The sequence below is a fragment of the Musa acuminata genome, chromosome BXJ3-3 (genome assembly GCF_036884655.1).
Source record: "Musa acuminata AAA Group cultivar baxijiao chromosome BXJ3-3, Cavendish_Baxijiao_AAA, whole genome shotgun sequence".
In the NCBI taxonomy this organism is placed as follows: Eukaryota; Viridiplantae; Streptophyta; class Magnoliopsida; order Zingiberales; family Musaceae; genus Musa; species Musa acuminata.
Genome location: NC_088351.1, coordinates 29,936,659 through 29,952,191, shown reverse-complemented (window position 1 = coordinate 29,952,191; position 15,533 = coordinate 29,936,659). Strand labels below are relative to the sequence as shown.

Here is a 15,533-nt window from a genome sequence, read left to right as displayed (position 1 = left end):
GAATGAATATAGTCAAGAGTACCTTTTGTTTTGTGAACTGCCGGAGAATTGAAGCTGACTCTTTTCTGCTTTCCAAAAACGCAGTGTTCACAAAAATCCAGTGGCCCAGTACTCTGTCCACAAAGTAGACTCATTTTGCTCAATATGCTCAAACATTTTTCACTCATATGACCTAAACGCATATGCCATAATTTGGTGATGTCAAAATCAGACAATGATGATGACGAGACAGTAGTTCCTTGCATAATATATAAGCTACCAGACCTACAATCTTTCATAACAATAAGGGCCTCTAGGGTGCCTTAAGAGATGAGATTCTTTTTTAAATCAGGAACATGTCTAACATTAGTGAGCGTCCTCACAATACCATCATGCATTTTAATTCGGATTGTTACTCTACCAATAACATCATATGTTGCATTATTGCCCATCAAAACAATTTCACCATTACAAGATTCATATGTGGAAAACAAATCTCTATTATGACACATGTGATAAGAACAACCTGAATCTAAAATTCATTCATTTTTAGACATCATCCTGTCATCAGTAGCAAAGAAAATATTTTCAACATTCTCATCAGATGCTACACTAGCTTCAGCGGACTCAGTAGTTTTCTTAACAAGTTTTCCCTTTTGCTTTAATTTATTTTTTAATTTAAAGCAATCAGTCTTAATATGCCACATTTTATGACAATATTTGCATTCCAAATTTCTATGTCTGGATTTAGATCTATATTTAGATCTACTACTGTCAAATTCTCTTTTATCCATTCTCCCCCTGACAACCAGACCTTCAGTCTGATTTCCTCTACTTTCTCCAGTGATATTCCTATCAATCTTCTCCTTAGATTTCAGTGCAGATTTAATTTCTTGATACGAAACTGTTTCTTTTCCATAAATCAAAGTATCACGGAAATGCTTAAAAGATTGGGAAAGAGAACATAAGAGTAATAGGGTCTTATCATCGTCATCAATTTTTGCATCTATATTCTCTAAATCCATAATCAAGGAATCAAATTTATCAAGATGTGAGAGTATAGATGTACCTTCAGTCATCCGAAGCATATACAAACTCTACTTCAAGTAGAGACGATTCTCCACTGTCCTCTTCATATATAAGGCTTTAAGCTTGTCCCACATGCTCTTAGCCATAGTCTCCGTAGTTACCTCCCGTAAAACCTCGTCAGAGAGATTTAGATTGATGCTTGATCGGCCCTTCTTATCCATTGCCGCAAGATCTTCCTTTAATGTATCATCTGGAATGCTCTTAGCTCGAGCTCAATTGACGCTGAACTAATCCTCCTCACTAAATGTGGAATAAATTCGAATTAACTGTTTATTCACTTTTCTGAAGATAATTTCATCAAACCTAATTCTCCACTATAGCTGTTGGAGTATAGATCTTACTAATTTATATAGACACGTTTCTTGTATTTTTTCCAGAATAATTATTTTTTGAGTTGGTGTACTTTAGGATTATTTCTTATTGTAAAACTCAAGTTAAACTTCGTCCAATTTAATGTAAAACTTTATCCAATACTATGAACACAAATCTTTACCAACTTCATCCACATATATCTTAAGATGGATCAGTAATTTATTCCAATATCATGTTAAGTGTCGAAGGCAAGATTTAAATTATCAAAGATTTTATTGACAACTCTTAAATATTTAATAAGTGGGTTTGATATATCACTACTATTAAGATATAAAATATATATCAAATAATATTATAAATAATTTATTTATAAATAAATAAAATTAATATATTATTATTATAATTATATATTTAAAAATATATCGAATAAGATTTCAAACTCTCAATCATTGATAAATAAATCTAATATACTATCATTTTAGATGTTAAATATATTAGATGATGTTTGGTTTTTTTTTTTGCTTTATCGTGTACTAAGTTGCATGTACTGTAACCAAGCTGAGCTGTTCCTGTCTTGTGTTTTATGCATGCATCAGGAGCTGTCATCGACAGCATGCATACCTGAGATCCAACATCCTTCAGCTGGAGCAGAAGTAGATCTGGATCATTAAATGTGGTACATACACTACTAATCTTCAACAATCACACACACACACACACAGACTCCTCAAGACAACAGTAGAAAGAAAGAAAAGAATCCGAGTGAATGCGGTAACAACTACGACACAGCACTGAGGCAGAAATGAAAGGAATAGGAAACTAGCGCTTGTATGAAGTGTCTCGGGGAGCTTCAGATCTACGCAAGGACGACGGCGAACCCCAGGAGGAGAGCCATCACCCAGACGAGCAGGCCTCTTGCCGTCGCTGCACCACTCTGCATCGTTGCACAGAAGAAAAAGAAAGCGTTAGATTTGTCTGCTTGTGATCGCTTCCCTTACTTGATGACTCAAGTAGAGCCTGTGATGTGATGCAGTGCTTCTGCTTCGCGTGCGTCGAGTTGCAAGAAGCAACGACGTGTGTACATTAGCAAAAATGCCTTTTGTTTCGGCTAAAATGCGCCGTGCGGCGTTGCCTTTCCAGCATTAAATGCAAACGGCTTCGGTACACCGCGGGCTATCGGCGCACGTTAGTAGAAACATCGCAAATGTAGGCTATCGTGAGCATGGTTCGTCGGATCTAGGTTTTTGTGTGCGTGTTCATATATGTGGAGAGAGAGAGAGAGAGAGAAAGAGTACTGTCTGGTCGGCGGCGACGCTGGGTCCCGGGGAGGCAGCCTCGGACGAGCTAGCCGGTGATTCGGAGGACGGAGCCGGAGGGCCCGGAGCGGGGGCAGCGGCGTGCTTCTTCGTCTTCTTCTTCTTCTTCTTGCTCGGCGTTGGGGCGGGCGTCTCCGCGACCTTCGGCGGCGCCGCGGCCGGGACCGGGGTCGATGGGATGGGGGAAGCCGCGGGAGGCAGCAACGTAGTTGGCGGCGGTGCGGGCGGGGACGTCACCGGCGCCGGCGACGGCGGCGTCGAGGTCGGGGTTGCCGCCGAGGGCGCCTTGGCGGGGGCCGCGACGGTGGCGGGGGTGGTAGGAGCAGGTGTGGTGGGAGCCGTGGCGGGGGGCGTGGTGGTGGGAGCGGCTACGGGGGCGATGGAGGGGGTGGCTGCCTTGGTGGGCGCGGCAGCGGGGGCTGGGGTGGTGGGCTTGGTGGGAGCTTTGGCGGGTGCCGGTGTGGCCGACTTGGAGGGGGCAGCGGCGGAGGTGGTGGGAGCGGCCGCGGGGGACTGTGCGGCGGAGTCGGAGGCCGCGAGGCAGAGGAGGGCGATGCAGAAGACTGCTCGGAGGCGATCCATCGAGAAGAAGAAGGAGAGGGAGATGGGTGAAGAGCGTTAGTGAAGCGAGGAGTGACTGATCCAACGGGTGACGATAAATAGCTAAACAGAGGGCAAAGAGAGTACGCTTCACGGGGGCGCAGCAGCACATGGGGGGAGTCAGGACGCCAGCTCGGCAGGATTAACGCGCTCGGGTCCCGCGGCCGCGGGGGTGACGGGATTCCGGTTCGAAGGAGGTAACAGACGGGTTTAGGTGGTACAGTAATGGTATAGGTTGCTAGCTTTCCGCCAACGGTTCCTGACCCCTGTCGTGGGCCCCCACCTTTCCCTGCCGTTGCGAGCTTTTACTGCGAGTTTACTCACCTTTTCTTGATTGGGACTTCAAGAAAGGGCGACGGGCTTGCGGTGACCGTTGGCGTGGCAGTAAGCTTGTCTCGGGAAGTGGCGTGATTAGGTTATCGTCATTGTTGGATGTCCTGTGGCTTGCCTGCCGTTGTGGGTCTCCGGTAAAGATGCGATGCGATGCGATGAAGCTTTTGCGAGGACGGCAAAAGGGGGTCTTCCTTTCCACCTTTCCAGGTGAATTCTTTTGCTTCCAAGTGTTTCTCACGAGAACTCACTCGGTCAAAAGTGAATTCTTCAGTGCAAATGAGAAGGAACATGAGATCAATAGATCTCATCCACTTGTGTACTGCAAAATTCAAGTCCCCAACAGCCCTGTTGTTTTGATTGGTAATGTTAGATTATACAAGCAGATACACAATCAGATCTAAGATGGGTCTCATTCATTCTCGTGTATCGATTCTTTCCAAGAAAAGAGAAGAGAAAAAGAAAGAGTGACAAAGAGACTGGCATCATCAGCCAATGGAGGAGCAGCTCCTCATCTGCATCTGGTTCCAGCCACATATTCCTCTGTCAGCTGAGCTAAGAGTACTACTTCAGGCAGCAACATGCTTGAGCAAAATTATGTGGACTTCTGATCTCATCATACTTCTGCTGGTGTAGAATCTACATGGCTGCTTCTTGAATTAAAAAGACATGATCTCACATAGGCTGGAGTTCTTGTTCTGGAACAGCATCATCCACTGACCTGTATGCACCCGGCCCTCTAATTCTCCGTCTCCGCATGTACCAAACCAGGAAGGTTGAGAAGCTAAGCAGCAGCAGCACGGAAACACCGATTGCTACAGAAACCAAATGTCGCTTCCACCATGATCTGCATAACAGTTGTATTATCGGTGATTGGGAAATACAAAATTCAACTAAATCTCATGGAAGACACTGGACTCAGTAACGACACAGCAGATGATAACATTAGAAAGAAGCATAAAACGAATGCAAGGAGTGAGTGAAACATCAAGTTTTCATGAAGGACTTCTTTTAGTAAGCACATCAAAGCATGTACTAGAAGCATTTAGCACATGATGATGCATTATATGTACAGTCATCAATCCATATATTTATCTGTTCACTATTACTTCTCTTGCTTCTACTTCTTTTACTTCAATAATTTATCCTGTCAAAGATTGTTACATGTACAAATGGAATTCCTTTATAGCTTTTCCGAAATTAAACTGTTTTGCCCTTTGCAAAAGGAACTCCTTTTACTTCAATAACAGATTCTTAGTTTTTGTTTCACAATTATAAAAGTAAAACCATTGTAAAATTTACTTGATAGCTTCCTAGCGGACAAAAAACTGCATGTACTTGGTATTTAGATTTTTAGATAGCTTTTTATGAGGCAGACACCTCAGTTTAATAAAATGAAGCATGATTATTAATAAAATATACGAACAAGAAAAAAATTAGCCAATAGTTTCAGCACCTTCTCGAAGGAGGCTCAAGATTCCATTCAACCAATTTATAGCTTCCAAAATTTTCAGGAAGGCGAACACGGTGTTCAGTCAACCGAGATATTATTCCCTGCATCAGAAAACGAAAGTTCTCAATTTCCTTTTATCTCATAAATAAAGAAATTCTGCAACATAATATTAACTGTGATATCAGATGATGACATTACCATTGCTGTTGAATTAGAGAATGAACTAGAGGATCCTTCGGGAAAAATAGCCCATCTTATCAAGGTACCATTCCCATTATCGGTATTATTCATAAAATGAACCTGTAACCACAAAGAGATTTTAAAGCAAGTTCTTAAATAACTTTAAAACAACAAAAAATGAAAGATGTAATAACAAGATTGGAAAATAAATAGTGCTGCTGCCCCATGATCCTTCCTTACTGCCTAGGAGCCTATTGTCATGAACATGGCCATGATGTAGACCACACACAACAAGGATGGAACTTTTTCATGAGACCATGGCCCAGAATACAATAGTTTACTCCACCTGATCTGAAGCAACCTCCAACTCGTTTGCTATTAGCTCTGCTAGTTCCTTTATGTGGGGCACAAGGTCCACAAAAGAAATATTCAAGAACATGTCAAAGGTTATGACCCCCACTCGGAATTGACCTGAAAACGAGCATAAGAATGGGTAATCTAATTGCAGAAGCCCAATCATACTTCGTGAAATGGGAATAAAATCTCACTAAAAGCATATTTCCATATCCAGATGATGGTTGTTCTTGCAATGATTAGATTATCTAATATAATCATGAAAGAATTTTAATCACAATCCTACATGTTTAAACCTAGATGAATTCTGCAGGGTGAAAATTCAGAGCTAAATAAAGTCATATGCAAATAGGCAGACTTACAAACCTGCCAGTACAGAGTCCACTAGTCCAATAGGAGAAGGAGCTGGTGACTCTTCTATGCTTAAATTGGAACCAGAGAAAACTGAAGGTGCCGGTGCAGGAGCTTCATTACTATGTAATCTCTCCGATAACACAGAACAGTTAGTTTTCCAGAATCCAATCCTTTCATTCTGACGATCATAGGTTACAAGAGTATTGCGGACAACGATTCCTGTCAGATGAACTAAATCTGTCAAGCCAATAAGATGTAACATTTAAATTTGTGAATGAAGTTTGAAATTAATCAGGCTCGGAGTGAAAAGCAGATTAAAGTCCCTTAATTTTGATTACTGATAAGATAACTACATTATAGTGATCTAGATGGTACAATCTAGATGGTACAAGTAAAGCTCAAAAAAAGCATACATTACAAATATGGACTAAATCATCAATTATCAAAAGTCATACCACCCAAAAGTGTTGTTGGGTCTTTTCCATTTTGAAAGACACCGAGGCAATAAGCACCACGAACCTTTGAGTGCTTTATTTTAGAACATGAAAATGGAAAAGGAAAATAAAACAAATCAGCTACTCAGATCAATCCGAATCACCTACATCTTAATGGCACCAGTATTACATTCCTTAATGACAGAACTAACAATATTACCCGAAACAAGTAATTCTCTGGAGAAAGAGAAAGCTTTTGTCCATTTCCAAATACCATTTCAACCTCAGGAAAGGTCTTTGAGAGTTCTGAAACATCACTGGAAACATTTAATGTAGCTCTTCAGTACATGGTACATATCATATAATTAAACATACATCAAAATTTGCTGACTCCAAAATAGGTGCATTACCTTCCAGCACCTGAAAAGCAAATATCTTTATAGTTTGGATCTGGTCCACGAATTTGCTTCAGAGAATGTAGCTTACTCATTATCTGTAACGAACAAATATTTATCAAGAAATAATTAATTCAAAACATTACAAACTAATACATTGAGATTCTACTCATAATAAATGCCAGTATCATGAAAATGACTAGCTATCCCACAAACTAACAACAATAACTATGCCAAAATTAGGGATAAGGAATGGAAACAAAGCTCCCTACATTATCCAGATCCATGGAGAGTAAACAAATATGATTTACATTTTGCATTTGATCCAAAAAAATCTGCTTAGTTATAATTACAACATTTCTAAGCAACAAAATCATGGATTGAGAAAAGCATTTGAACCAAAAATATCTGAGGAAGTTGTTAAAGAATGAAATCCAACTTGACAGTGGTCAGAACAGGAAACTGACAACAAAGGCTGAACAGCATAAAGTGAGGAATGGTATCTAAAAGCGTGAGGCTTTAGGAAGGATCAGGAAGCATCAAAAACAAAAATCAACCACATGATAGAGACAATGCCTATTGCTTGGTGGGTAGAATATTGTTCTACAATTATCATAAAAACTTAAGTGGATTAAGCTTTTTGGAGGAATAGGAAGTGAATCAAGATCAACAACCGACTATAATAAGCAAAACATCCATAATGCTCAGTGAGTAAGAAGATTTCTTCTAGAATTATCGCAAGAACTAATGAAGCCTTTATAAATTGGAAATAAATAAACTTCAAGATTCAACCGCAAGTGTTTTTATTAAGACATCTGAGTTGGTTAGTACATTGTTGCACAAAGTGATAGGTCTCAAGTTCAAGTCTACATGTGAGCGTCATGTATGTCATTTGATGTAATGAATTTTTCTAATTTTATTTATAAAAATATTCAACCACAAGTGAACAATGCTGAATGCTCAGTGAATATTTTTATTACAAAACAAAAATAAGAACATGTTCCTGGGCCTATATGTCATATTCAAATGATAATCTCTTCCTAAAACTCTGCAAATGCCTTACTCTAGTTGATTTTACAAGTTTTGTTCTAAATAAGCCAACTCCACTTTTGTCTTCAACCATATGAAAGTTTAAGTAGTATTCAAGAAATAAGCACACATTCAAGTTTCTGATGAACACAATGCCACTAACACATACTTTACATACATGGGCAGATGAATAGGAACAGCAGAGTAAGTTAAATACTTAATGGTATTAATTATTAAAATACATCATTTTCAAGATCTAACACATCAAAGAAAGCTTGTATAACATGCAGATTTCAAGTTTTCATTGATGTGATTTGATACCCAAAATTTTCTTTAGAAAGTAAATTCATATATAGGTTGATGACCAACGTAGGATGATTTACTTTAGGCATCTGTATAATTCCCAAAGGTAGTGGAGGCATCATAGAGTGTCAATGGATCATTGAGAACTAACACATACTTTTCAAATGAAACTAGAATACTTTATATAGGTGGAGTGGAAACTTACAGCATCTCTGAATGCTCTGAAAGCCTCCTCTGGTAGATAAGCATATGTGGTTCCACTATCCAATACAGTTCCATGATTGCCATTGAATATCTTTGAATTTAATCGCAACGGCTTGCCAGCTACATGAATTTCCTTCAGGTCGATGTTGTAATATGGGCTGTTTCCATCCCAAAACTAGAGTAAACGTGGGAATTGTATCAAATGTAATTGCAGAGGAACTCTTTAAGCTTGACCATTGCTAAAACTGATGATTTACTATACCTGCGTCCAGGGTTTGAACGGGCGTAAATCATGCCATGAGGTGGTGTGATTCCACCAAGAACCATTGCACCCCCACCAATATCCATACCACCATAGCACAAAGAAAATGAATCACTTATAACACCTTTGTCAACAAGCTGATCCATGATACTGAGCTGGCCACGGCCCAGTCCCATTATGCCATCAGCATGTTGACTGAACAAATCACCTGATTCGGAAGTTTCACAGCCAAAAGTAGCACGTTGTGGCTTAAGTGCACTTTCTTTGCCAAATGATATAAAATCCACCCCAAGCAACCCGCTGCTGGAGCTCATTTCGGCATACTGCCTCTCATAAAGACACTGCATATTCTCCTTGTCGCATGTACAATCAACATTGCATTTTAATGGGTCGTATGTGCTTGACATATCAGGCTGAAACCTAGGGTCCTAGAAATCAACAAATTAAGAAAACATCAGAAAGTACACATAACTAGCCTATTTGCAAACTGATGAACTGATGCTATTTGCAAACTGCTCGAGGAAACTTGATAAACTCATTGAGATTGAGATGAAAAGTACATAAAATAGTTTTAACAACTTAAGTTATGGAAAAGAATTGAACTGAGCATTTTGCTACTACATACAATACTCATTTGATTAAGATAATGTGTTATTAAGATAAGAGCTTAGTGGGCAAAGTAAGTTTCTTTACTTTGCAAAGTTATTTTAGTTGGTATTTGCTAATACGATCTATGAAATGTTCTACAGACTACAGGCACTTCAACTCACGCAAGTGAGAAGTTCCAGGGCACTGTCTCTGTAAAGACAATCACTAAGTTAACATTTGGTACAAGGTTAAAGAGAGTTAACTTTGTAATTCTTGGTTTTACATAACAGTTAAGAAGGAACAAATGTAACTACCCATAGATAATAAATTAGCTCATCTAAATTTTCTCCTTCAAGTTCACTTTTTCAGAAAAAAAGAAGGTCATTCTAGCTGGAATTTTTTCAGAACAACAGAGCACATTGAACTACAGTCTACCTCGGATTTGAACCCAACTTCGGCCATGGAAATACAAGCATGGATAGTTCTACCCAAAAGCTGACTTTTGGCAAACTGACATCTACAATAAACCCTTGGGATGAAATCCAGTAAATGTAGAATTCAATATTTTCAAAAGTGATCAAACCATCCAATAAATTGCAAGTTGTAAAACTTAAATCAACCAGAAAAAGGAGGGGGAAAAAGATGTTTGGTTGATATGCATAACTCGCATAAGAAGGAAACCCTCATAACCGATCAAACAAAAAAGAAGAAGAGGGAATATCCGTTTATTTCCAATCAAAGGGACTGTAGAAGTTGCTTACCTGATGATTGCCACATTGCTCACAAGAGGAGCAAGGAACGTACGTGACCGTGCTCCCCGAATCAACGATCAGTGCGAATTTTTGAGGTGGCGTTCCGATATAGAGGCGCGTCGTGTAATATCTGAACGAGAAAGAAAAAAAGCAAAGAAACGATTGAGAGACCATAAAAGCAAAATTTGCGATATCTTTTCCAAGGAATCGAGGAATCCTCACCCGTTGGTGAGGAGATCATCGTAGAGCCGCATGCGAGCGGTGGCGGTGGAGGGGTCCTCCCTCTGGAGCTGCCGGCGGCCGAAACGCCTGCCCACGTTGGACCTGCGACTGGAATTAGCGTAAGAGAGGACGAGAGGCAGCACCATCGCCGAGGGCACGCCACCTCCGGTGAGGGTCTGGAGGAAGGGCTCCGGTGATCCATCGCCCGCAGCGAGGGACGCGAGGAAGAGGAGGCCGGGGAGGAAGGAGAGGGGCGCGACCCGATCCCTCGCGCGCGCCATGGGGCGTCGGGCGCCGGCGAAAGGATGGGATCGGCGACTGGAGAGGAGAGGGGGGGAAGCGTCCTGTCGGCTCGGGTCAGGTCCGTCGAAGGGGAAGAGGCGAATCGCGGAGACGAGCTACGGGGTTAAATGGGTAGCGGCCCGGAATCAAGGGACGTCGATCCGAATTGTACGATCGTCACTTGCAGTGACCATTGCACTCGATGGACGCTGGGGCTCCTTCAGGGACTGGATTCCGTGTGAGCATAAACCACTAGACTTCCCCTCCGCTTGTTGTACGGGATCCCCACCACTTCTCTTTTTGATACTGCACGCATCTCGTCGCGATTAGGGCTCACCAACGGATGTGATGTAAGAGATTCGATTAACCAAATTTGTCGTCTGGGAATTGGCATGGCAATCATGCATAGATACTTGGACAAGATCCCCAATCCTAAATAGACAATTGGGTTGTCCGATTCAACCTAACTTTGTTTATTTGCAGACGGGTCATCAATTCAAACCATATCAAGACCAGATTAAGTGGAATCCAAAGAGTATATATACATATATATACATATATATACATATATATATGTATGTATGTATGTATATATACCGAAAAAAACACTCACTGATTCTTTGCAGTTCTTTCTATCCAAAACCATATAGGATAAGTAAGAACATATTTGATTGGGACCGCATGCTCAATTATAATGTACCCACCAAAATGCACATGCTTGGATGCTTATAAAAAGGGACCTAAAATGGAAGCATGTTCATCCACAACCAATCTCAAGCAACTACCTTTCAACATAGACATCAAATTAGCCAAACTGGAATACAATATAGTTGGCAAGTTAAAGTGGAATCAATCACTCTCTATATCCAGATTACATAATCTGCACCATACGGCAAACTGAAGTGAAATTGGACGTATTTTGTCACATTACATATCACCATGAAGAGTTACAGACTACATTTACTTTAACTGTTCATGTACATCAGATTATTTACTTTTGAACTAACAAAGTCCATCTAACAGTAGAAATTAAAGGCAACTGCTGGAAGGGGACTAGCAATGCACACCGTCTTCGTGGCGACGCCGAGTTATTGAAAGCAACATGGATAACGTTGTGGATTGTATGATCTAGATACAATTTGCATTACAAGATGACACCAACTTGATATCAGCCTCCTAACTATGTTTCAGTTCTCCTGAGAGACTTTCTTGCAGAATGTAAATGAACAAAGGTATGCCGTTCAGTTTCTATTGCAGAAACCCTTATTGATTGCTAAGGTACCCGAAGTGCAGAAGGCGCTATGCCGTAATACAAGATAAGCGATGAATATGACATATATTGCTAAGGCAGAAGAGAGAAGACAGCTGATGAGTAGGCCATGAACTTCAGCAGTGAAGAAATCGAGCAAAAGGTAGCCATTGATGATTATCAGAAAACCCACCATAATCCAAGTCACGACCTGAATCAGAAAACCAAGCAGTGTAAGTAAGCATGCAGGACATGTTTTAGACAAGTTAATCTACCAATAACCAGATTTAAGAGACATGCACACTGCTAGCATTTACAATTTAGATATCCACAACAAGAGAAAAATAAAGAAGATGACCACTTTGAACCAAAAAATTAGCATTAACTTCTGATAGAACATCTTGAAATAGCCTTATCGAGAATTATGAGCCATTCCTACCTATGGAGGCCTAACCTTCTATGGCCTTTTGAGTTCCCTAATTACCAAAGCCTTCTCATATATCATAACACTTTCAGCAGCCTAAGACTTTGTTCCCAGTTTAAACTAAAATGCAGAATTAGAATACTACTGCCACCTTATTTAATATCCATCATTTGTTTTCTTAAAAAGATATTTATTTTATATTTGTTAGTAAATAAGAATGCTAAACAATGGTGACAACATGCAATATATCATCATCATCGTCACATTATCCTCAATTTTTCCCATCAGTGTTTGACTCGTAATAGAAGGTCAGTCAAAATTGCCGTGACTCCATTAATGATTTCACAAAAATTTATGCAGACTGTCAAGTTTGCATCCGACCTCTATAATTGGTCCTAGATTCCTGACAAAGATATCTTCAAGCATGAGAAGAACTCGATTCACAACCTTAAAGGTCAGTTGATACGAGAAAGATCTTTCTTACTAATTGCAATTTCAATTCATTATCTGGGAAGCAACCCTCTTAAAAAACAAAAACCTAAACTTAGTCAATACATATAGAATAATTAGAAGAATAGGTAAGTAAGAACCGTAACTTACCTATTTATGTTCTATCCATATCTCTATCAACAAACTTTCCTTTCAGAAGTAGAGTATTATGATAAGAGGAAATATACAGTTGAAAACCATCTTCTAGATATACTAGAAAGTTCAGATAAACTAAAATGCCAATGCAAGAATCGAATGATATACACTGAAGTCACAAAATGAATCCAACTTTAGACAGTCTAAAACTTACTTTCATAATGGGGCCGATCCTGAAAGCCCCCATAAGCTGTTCTTTTGATACCAAAGCAAGAAGTGGAATTAGAGCAAATGGTATCTGAATAGACTGAAGTACATTAAGTGACTCATTCAATATATCCATGGCCGAGTCATCAGTGTCAAACAAAAGAGCAACTATTATAGTTGGCAACATTGCAAAGCTTCTTGTGATCAGTGAACGAGCCCATTTCTTCAAACGAAGATTCAAAAAGCCTCCCATGATAAATTGTCCAGCATAAGTGCCAGTGATGGTACTACTCTGTCCGGAGGCTAATAATCCAATACCCCATATATAGAGAATAGGAAATAGTTTACCTCCATATTTTTCTTGTAAGAACTGCCCAGCATTCTCAAGTCCTATAGAACTGGCTACTTCTGTGCCATAGAATCCCTTTGCAAAAACTGTAGTAACACACACATTGATAAAGAAGGAAATAAGAAGAGCAACAGTGGATTCTATGGAATAGTAACTCATTGCTTCTCTAACATGACTAGTTTTGCTATTGTCGATCTTTCTTGACTGTACAAGAGCAGAATGCAAGAATACATTGTGGGGCATAATGATGCAGCCGACCACCCCCACTGCCTGCCTTATTGTACTTGAACTCAGTTTTGGAACTAAAACACCTGTGAGGGGCACAGTAAATTAGTCCTATTTGTATAAGAATCCAGAAAAAATAATACCATTGAGCAAAAACATTTTATGAAAAAGCCTTAGAAATTAATTACCAATTAGAAATTCCTTGCCACTGGGCTTGGCTTCACCGAACATTATGGCAAATGAGACAGCCATCGTTGCAATGAGAACCCCAAAGAATGCTTCTAATTTCCTCACACCATAGTTCTCCAGGAACAGGAAGATGAAGCTGCCAAGGAGATTGAACACAACAGGTTCATTAAACCAAAGTTTCTGAAATCATAACAGAAATCAGAAGGGAAAACCGATCAATTATGGGCGGAACTTGCAATCATCAAATAGTGACCAAATTTGTTCTCGTATGATATAAGAAGCTCATAAAATAAAAGCAGACCTCTTCTGATGGAGATTCTGAAGCTTAAAACGGAATAAAATCAATTACCATACTCCAGTCATTTGCTATAGGAGTACAAATCTAGCCCAATTAACTCATTGACTATTTAAATTAAGATCTGGACTGCCATCAGCAGAAGTCTTGACTCTTCAAAACCCGACATCATCCTCCAAAAAAAAGTTTCTAACTCCAAAGATATATTAGCAATATCCAGATTTAGTGGGAAGTAAAACCAGTCAACAAATTCAGAAATAACAAGTAAGCAACAAATTCCAACCAAAAAAACAAAATAAACTTTGTTTCGGGTCAAAGTAAATAATTTCATTGACCTGGAAAGAACAAGAATAAGAGAAAGGATATCACTTCAAACATGGACAGTCCCTATTTTTGTTTTCTTTATAAGTTGCAAAAAGAGTTGGCATCCAGGATCTGAAATCAGTCAAAGAACTTATGTTAAAAAATTCAACTAGTTGTCCTAATTCTGATCATATATTAAAGAAAAACCATAAAGAATATGGTGTTTTGCTCAATTGAGCCAAGTTAAGAACTAGAATCGGCAAACTCTGCTTCCTTGCCCTGGAAACTTAAACTAATACTTCCAGGTAAGACAATCCATCAAACAGAAACGTGCCTTCCTATGATTAAACAATCCCAAGTTATAGGAACAGAATTGAGCTCCCTACTCTTCAGAAAAAGAAAGAGAGAAAGATAAAGATCAAACATGGAAGAAAGAAAGACTCGACGATTGAGAATCCCAAAAGACAGATCTTAACCAATCCGAAGCCGTGATGACCACCCCAGCCCAAAGAGGGATCACTCCGCCGCTGAGTATCTTGATCGCGATCGCGCTGCCAATCACCTCCTGGATGTCGGCCCCGATGAGAGCGAGCTCGGCCATGATCCAGAGCGCGATCGTGGCCCACCGTGGGTACTCCTCGCGGCAGAGCTCCGCCAGGTGGCGCCCCGTGGCCACCCCGAGCCTCGCGGACAATAGCTGGATGAGGAGCCCCATGGCGGTCGACCAAAACAGCAACCATAGGAGCGAGTATCCGGCGCAGGCGCCGGCCTGAAGGTCGCCCTCGAGGTTTCCGGGGTCCAGGAACGCGATCGACATCAGGAACCCCGGGCCAGTGAATCGCCACAGCTTCCGCCACGAGAAGGGCGGGAGGGAGCCGTCATCCTCCATCGAACGGCCGTCTTCAGAGACGGAGATCACCACCTTCTCGTCGGCGTCGTAGGCCCTCTCCGCCTCGTCATTGGAGCCCGGCCGGGTCTGGAGGAGGGGAGCCGCCTCGGGTCTCAGTGGAGAGTCCATGGCCGAGCTCTGAGACAACGAAGAAGTCGAGTAAAGGAAATGGAGCCCCTCCTCAGTTCTGCTGCCCGCCCCCCCTGTGGATAACCTACGCGATCTGTGGATCACCAACGCCTATCTTCGCGGGTGCGGGGGAAACGAGATCCGCCAGCGAAGACGGCGTCCCCCGCCGTTGGGAACTAACCAACGTGGCATGTGATGATGAGTTGGCGTGGAGGACGTGGACGAGTGGTGGAGTGGAGCTGACCTGGTGA

The 15,533-nt window shown here is 40.9% G+C and overlaps 3 protein-coding genes across 3 annotated transcripts; all 3 read right to left on the bottom strand.

The window, feature by feature from the left end:
* Positions 1 to 2,023: 2,023 nt before the first annotated feature.
* LOC135633818 (lysine-rich arabinogalactan protein 18-like) lies at positions 2,024 to 3,340 on the bottom strand. The gene is made up of 2 exons (XM_065143755.1): positions 2,676 to 3,340; positions 2,024 to 2,314 (listed from the first exon to the last, which is right to left on the bottom strand). The coding sequence occupies exons 1-2, from the start codon at positions 3,276 to 3,278 to the stop codon at positions 2,237 to 2,239; spliced, it is 681 nt and encodes a 226-aa protein (XP_064999827.1). The 5' UTR covers positions 3,279 to 3,340; the 3' UTR covers positions 2,024 to 2,236.
* Positions 3,341 to 3,956: 616 nt separating this feature from the next.
* On the bottom strand, positions 3,957 to 10,547 carry LOC103979426 (aspartic proteinase 36). The gene is made up of 12 exons (XM_009395569.3): positions 10,157 to 10,547; positions 9,944 to 10,064; positions 8,595 to 9,022; positions 8,334 to 8,490; positions 6,812 to 6,894; positions 6,622 to 6,718; positions 6,423 to 6,495; positions 5,980 to 6,186; positions 5,606 to 5,730; positions 5,278 to 5,379; positions 5,083 to 5,180; positions 3,957 to 4,473 (listed from the first exon to the last, which is right to left on the bottom strand). Exons 1-12 carry the CDS (start codon positions 10,435 to 10,437, stop codon positions 4,302 to 4,304), a joined length of 1,944 nt encoding a protein of 647 aa, XP_009393844.2. The 5' UTR covers positions 10,438 to 10,547; the 3' UTR covers positions 3,957 to 4,301.
* A 789-nt stretch (positions 10,548 to 11,336) lies between these two features.
* Positions 11,337 to 15,368, bottom strand: LOC135634025 (metal transporter Nramp2-like). Its single transcript, XM_065144153.1, has 4 exons — positions 14,741 to 15,368; positions 13,666 to 13,802; positions 12,911 to 13,563; positions 11,337 to 11,898 (listed from the first exon to the last, which is right to left on the bottom strand). Exons 1-4 carry the CDS (start codon positions 15,280 to 15,282, stop codon positions 11,680 to 11,682), a joined length of 1,551 nt encoding a protein of 516 aa, XP_065000225.1. The 5' UTR covers positions 15,283 to 15,368; the 3' UTR covers positions 11,337 to 11,679.
* Between the last annotated feature and the right edge of the window lie 165 nt (positions 15,369 to 15,533).

Bases quoted from the DNA above. Each gene is read 5' to 3' on its own strand.
- LOC135633818 (XM_065143755.1), bottom strand. From the start codon at position 3,278: ATGGATCGCCTCCGAGCAGTCTTCTGCATCGCCCTCCTCTGCCTCGCG. The intron at 2,315-2,675 runs GTACTCTTTCTC...GCAACGATGCAG, and splicing joins GCGTCGCCGCCGACCAGACA to AGTGGTGCAGCGACGGCAAG.
- LOC103979426 (XM_009395569.3), bottom strand. From the start codon at position 10,437: ATGGCGCGCGCGAGGGATCGGGTCGCGCCCCTCTCCTTCCTCCCCGGC. The intron at 10,065-10,156 runs GTGAGGATTCCT...TTTCTCGTTCAG, and splicing joins GATGATCTCCTCACCAACGG to ATATTACACGACGCGCCTCT. The intron at 5,731-5,979 runs GTTTGTAAGTCT...GCTCGTTTTCAG, and splicing joins AGTGGACTCTGTACTGGCAG to GTCAATTCCGAGTGGGGGTC.
- LOC135634025 (XM_065144153.1), bottom strand. From the start codon at position 15,282: ATGGACTCTCCACTGAGACCCGAGGCGGCTCCCCTCCTCCAGACCCGG. The intron at 13,803-14,740 runs GTTAAGATCTGT...TCTCCTTGGCAG, and splicing joins GTCATCACGGCTTCGGATTG to CTTCATCTTCCTGTTCCTGG. The intron at 11,899-12,910 runs GTAAGTTTTAGA...TTTCTGATTCAG, and splicing joins GGATCGGCCCCATTATGAAA to GTCGTGACTTGGATTATGGT.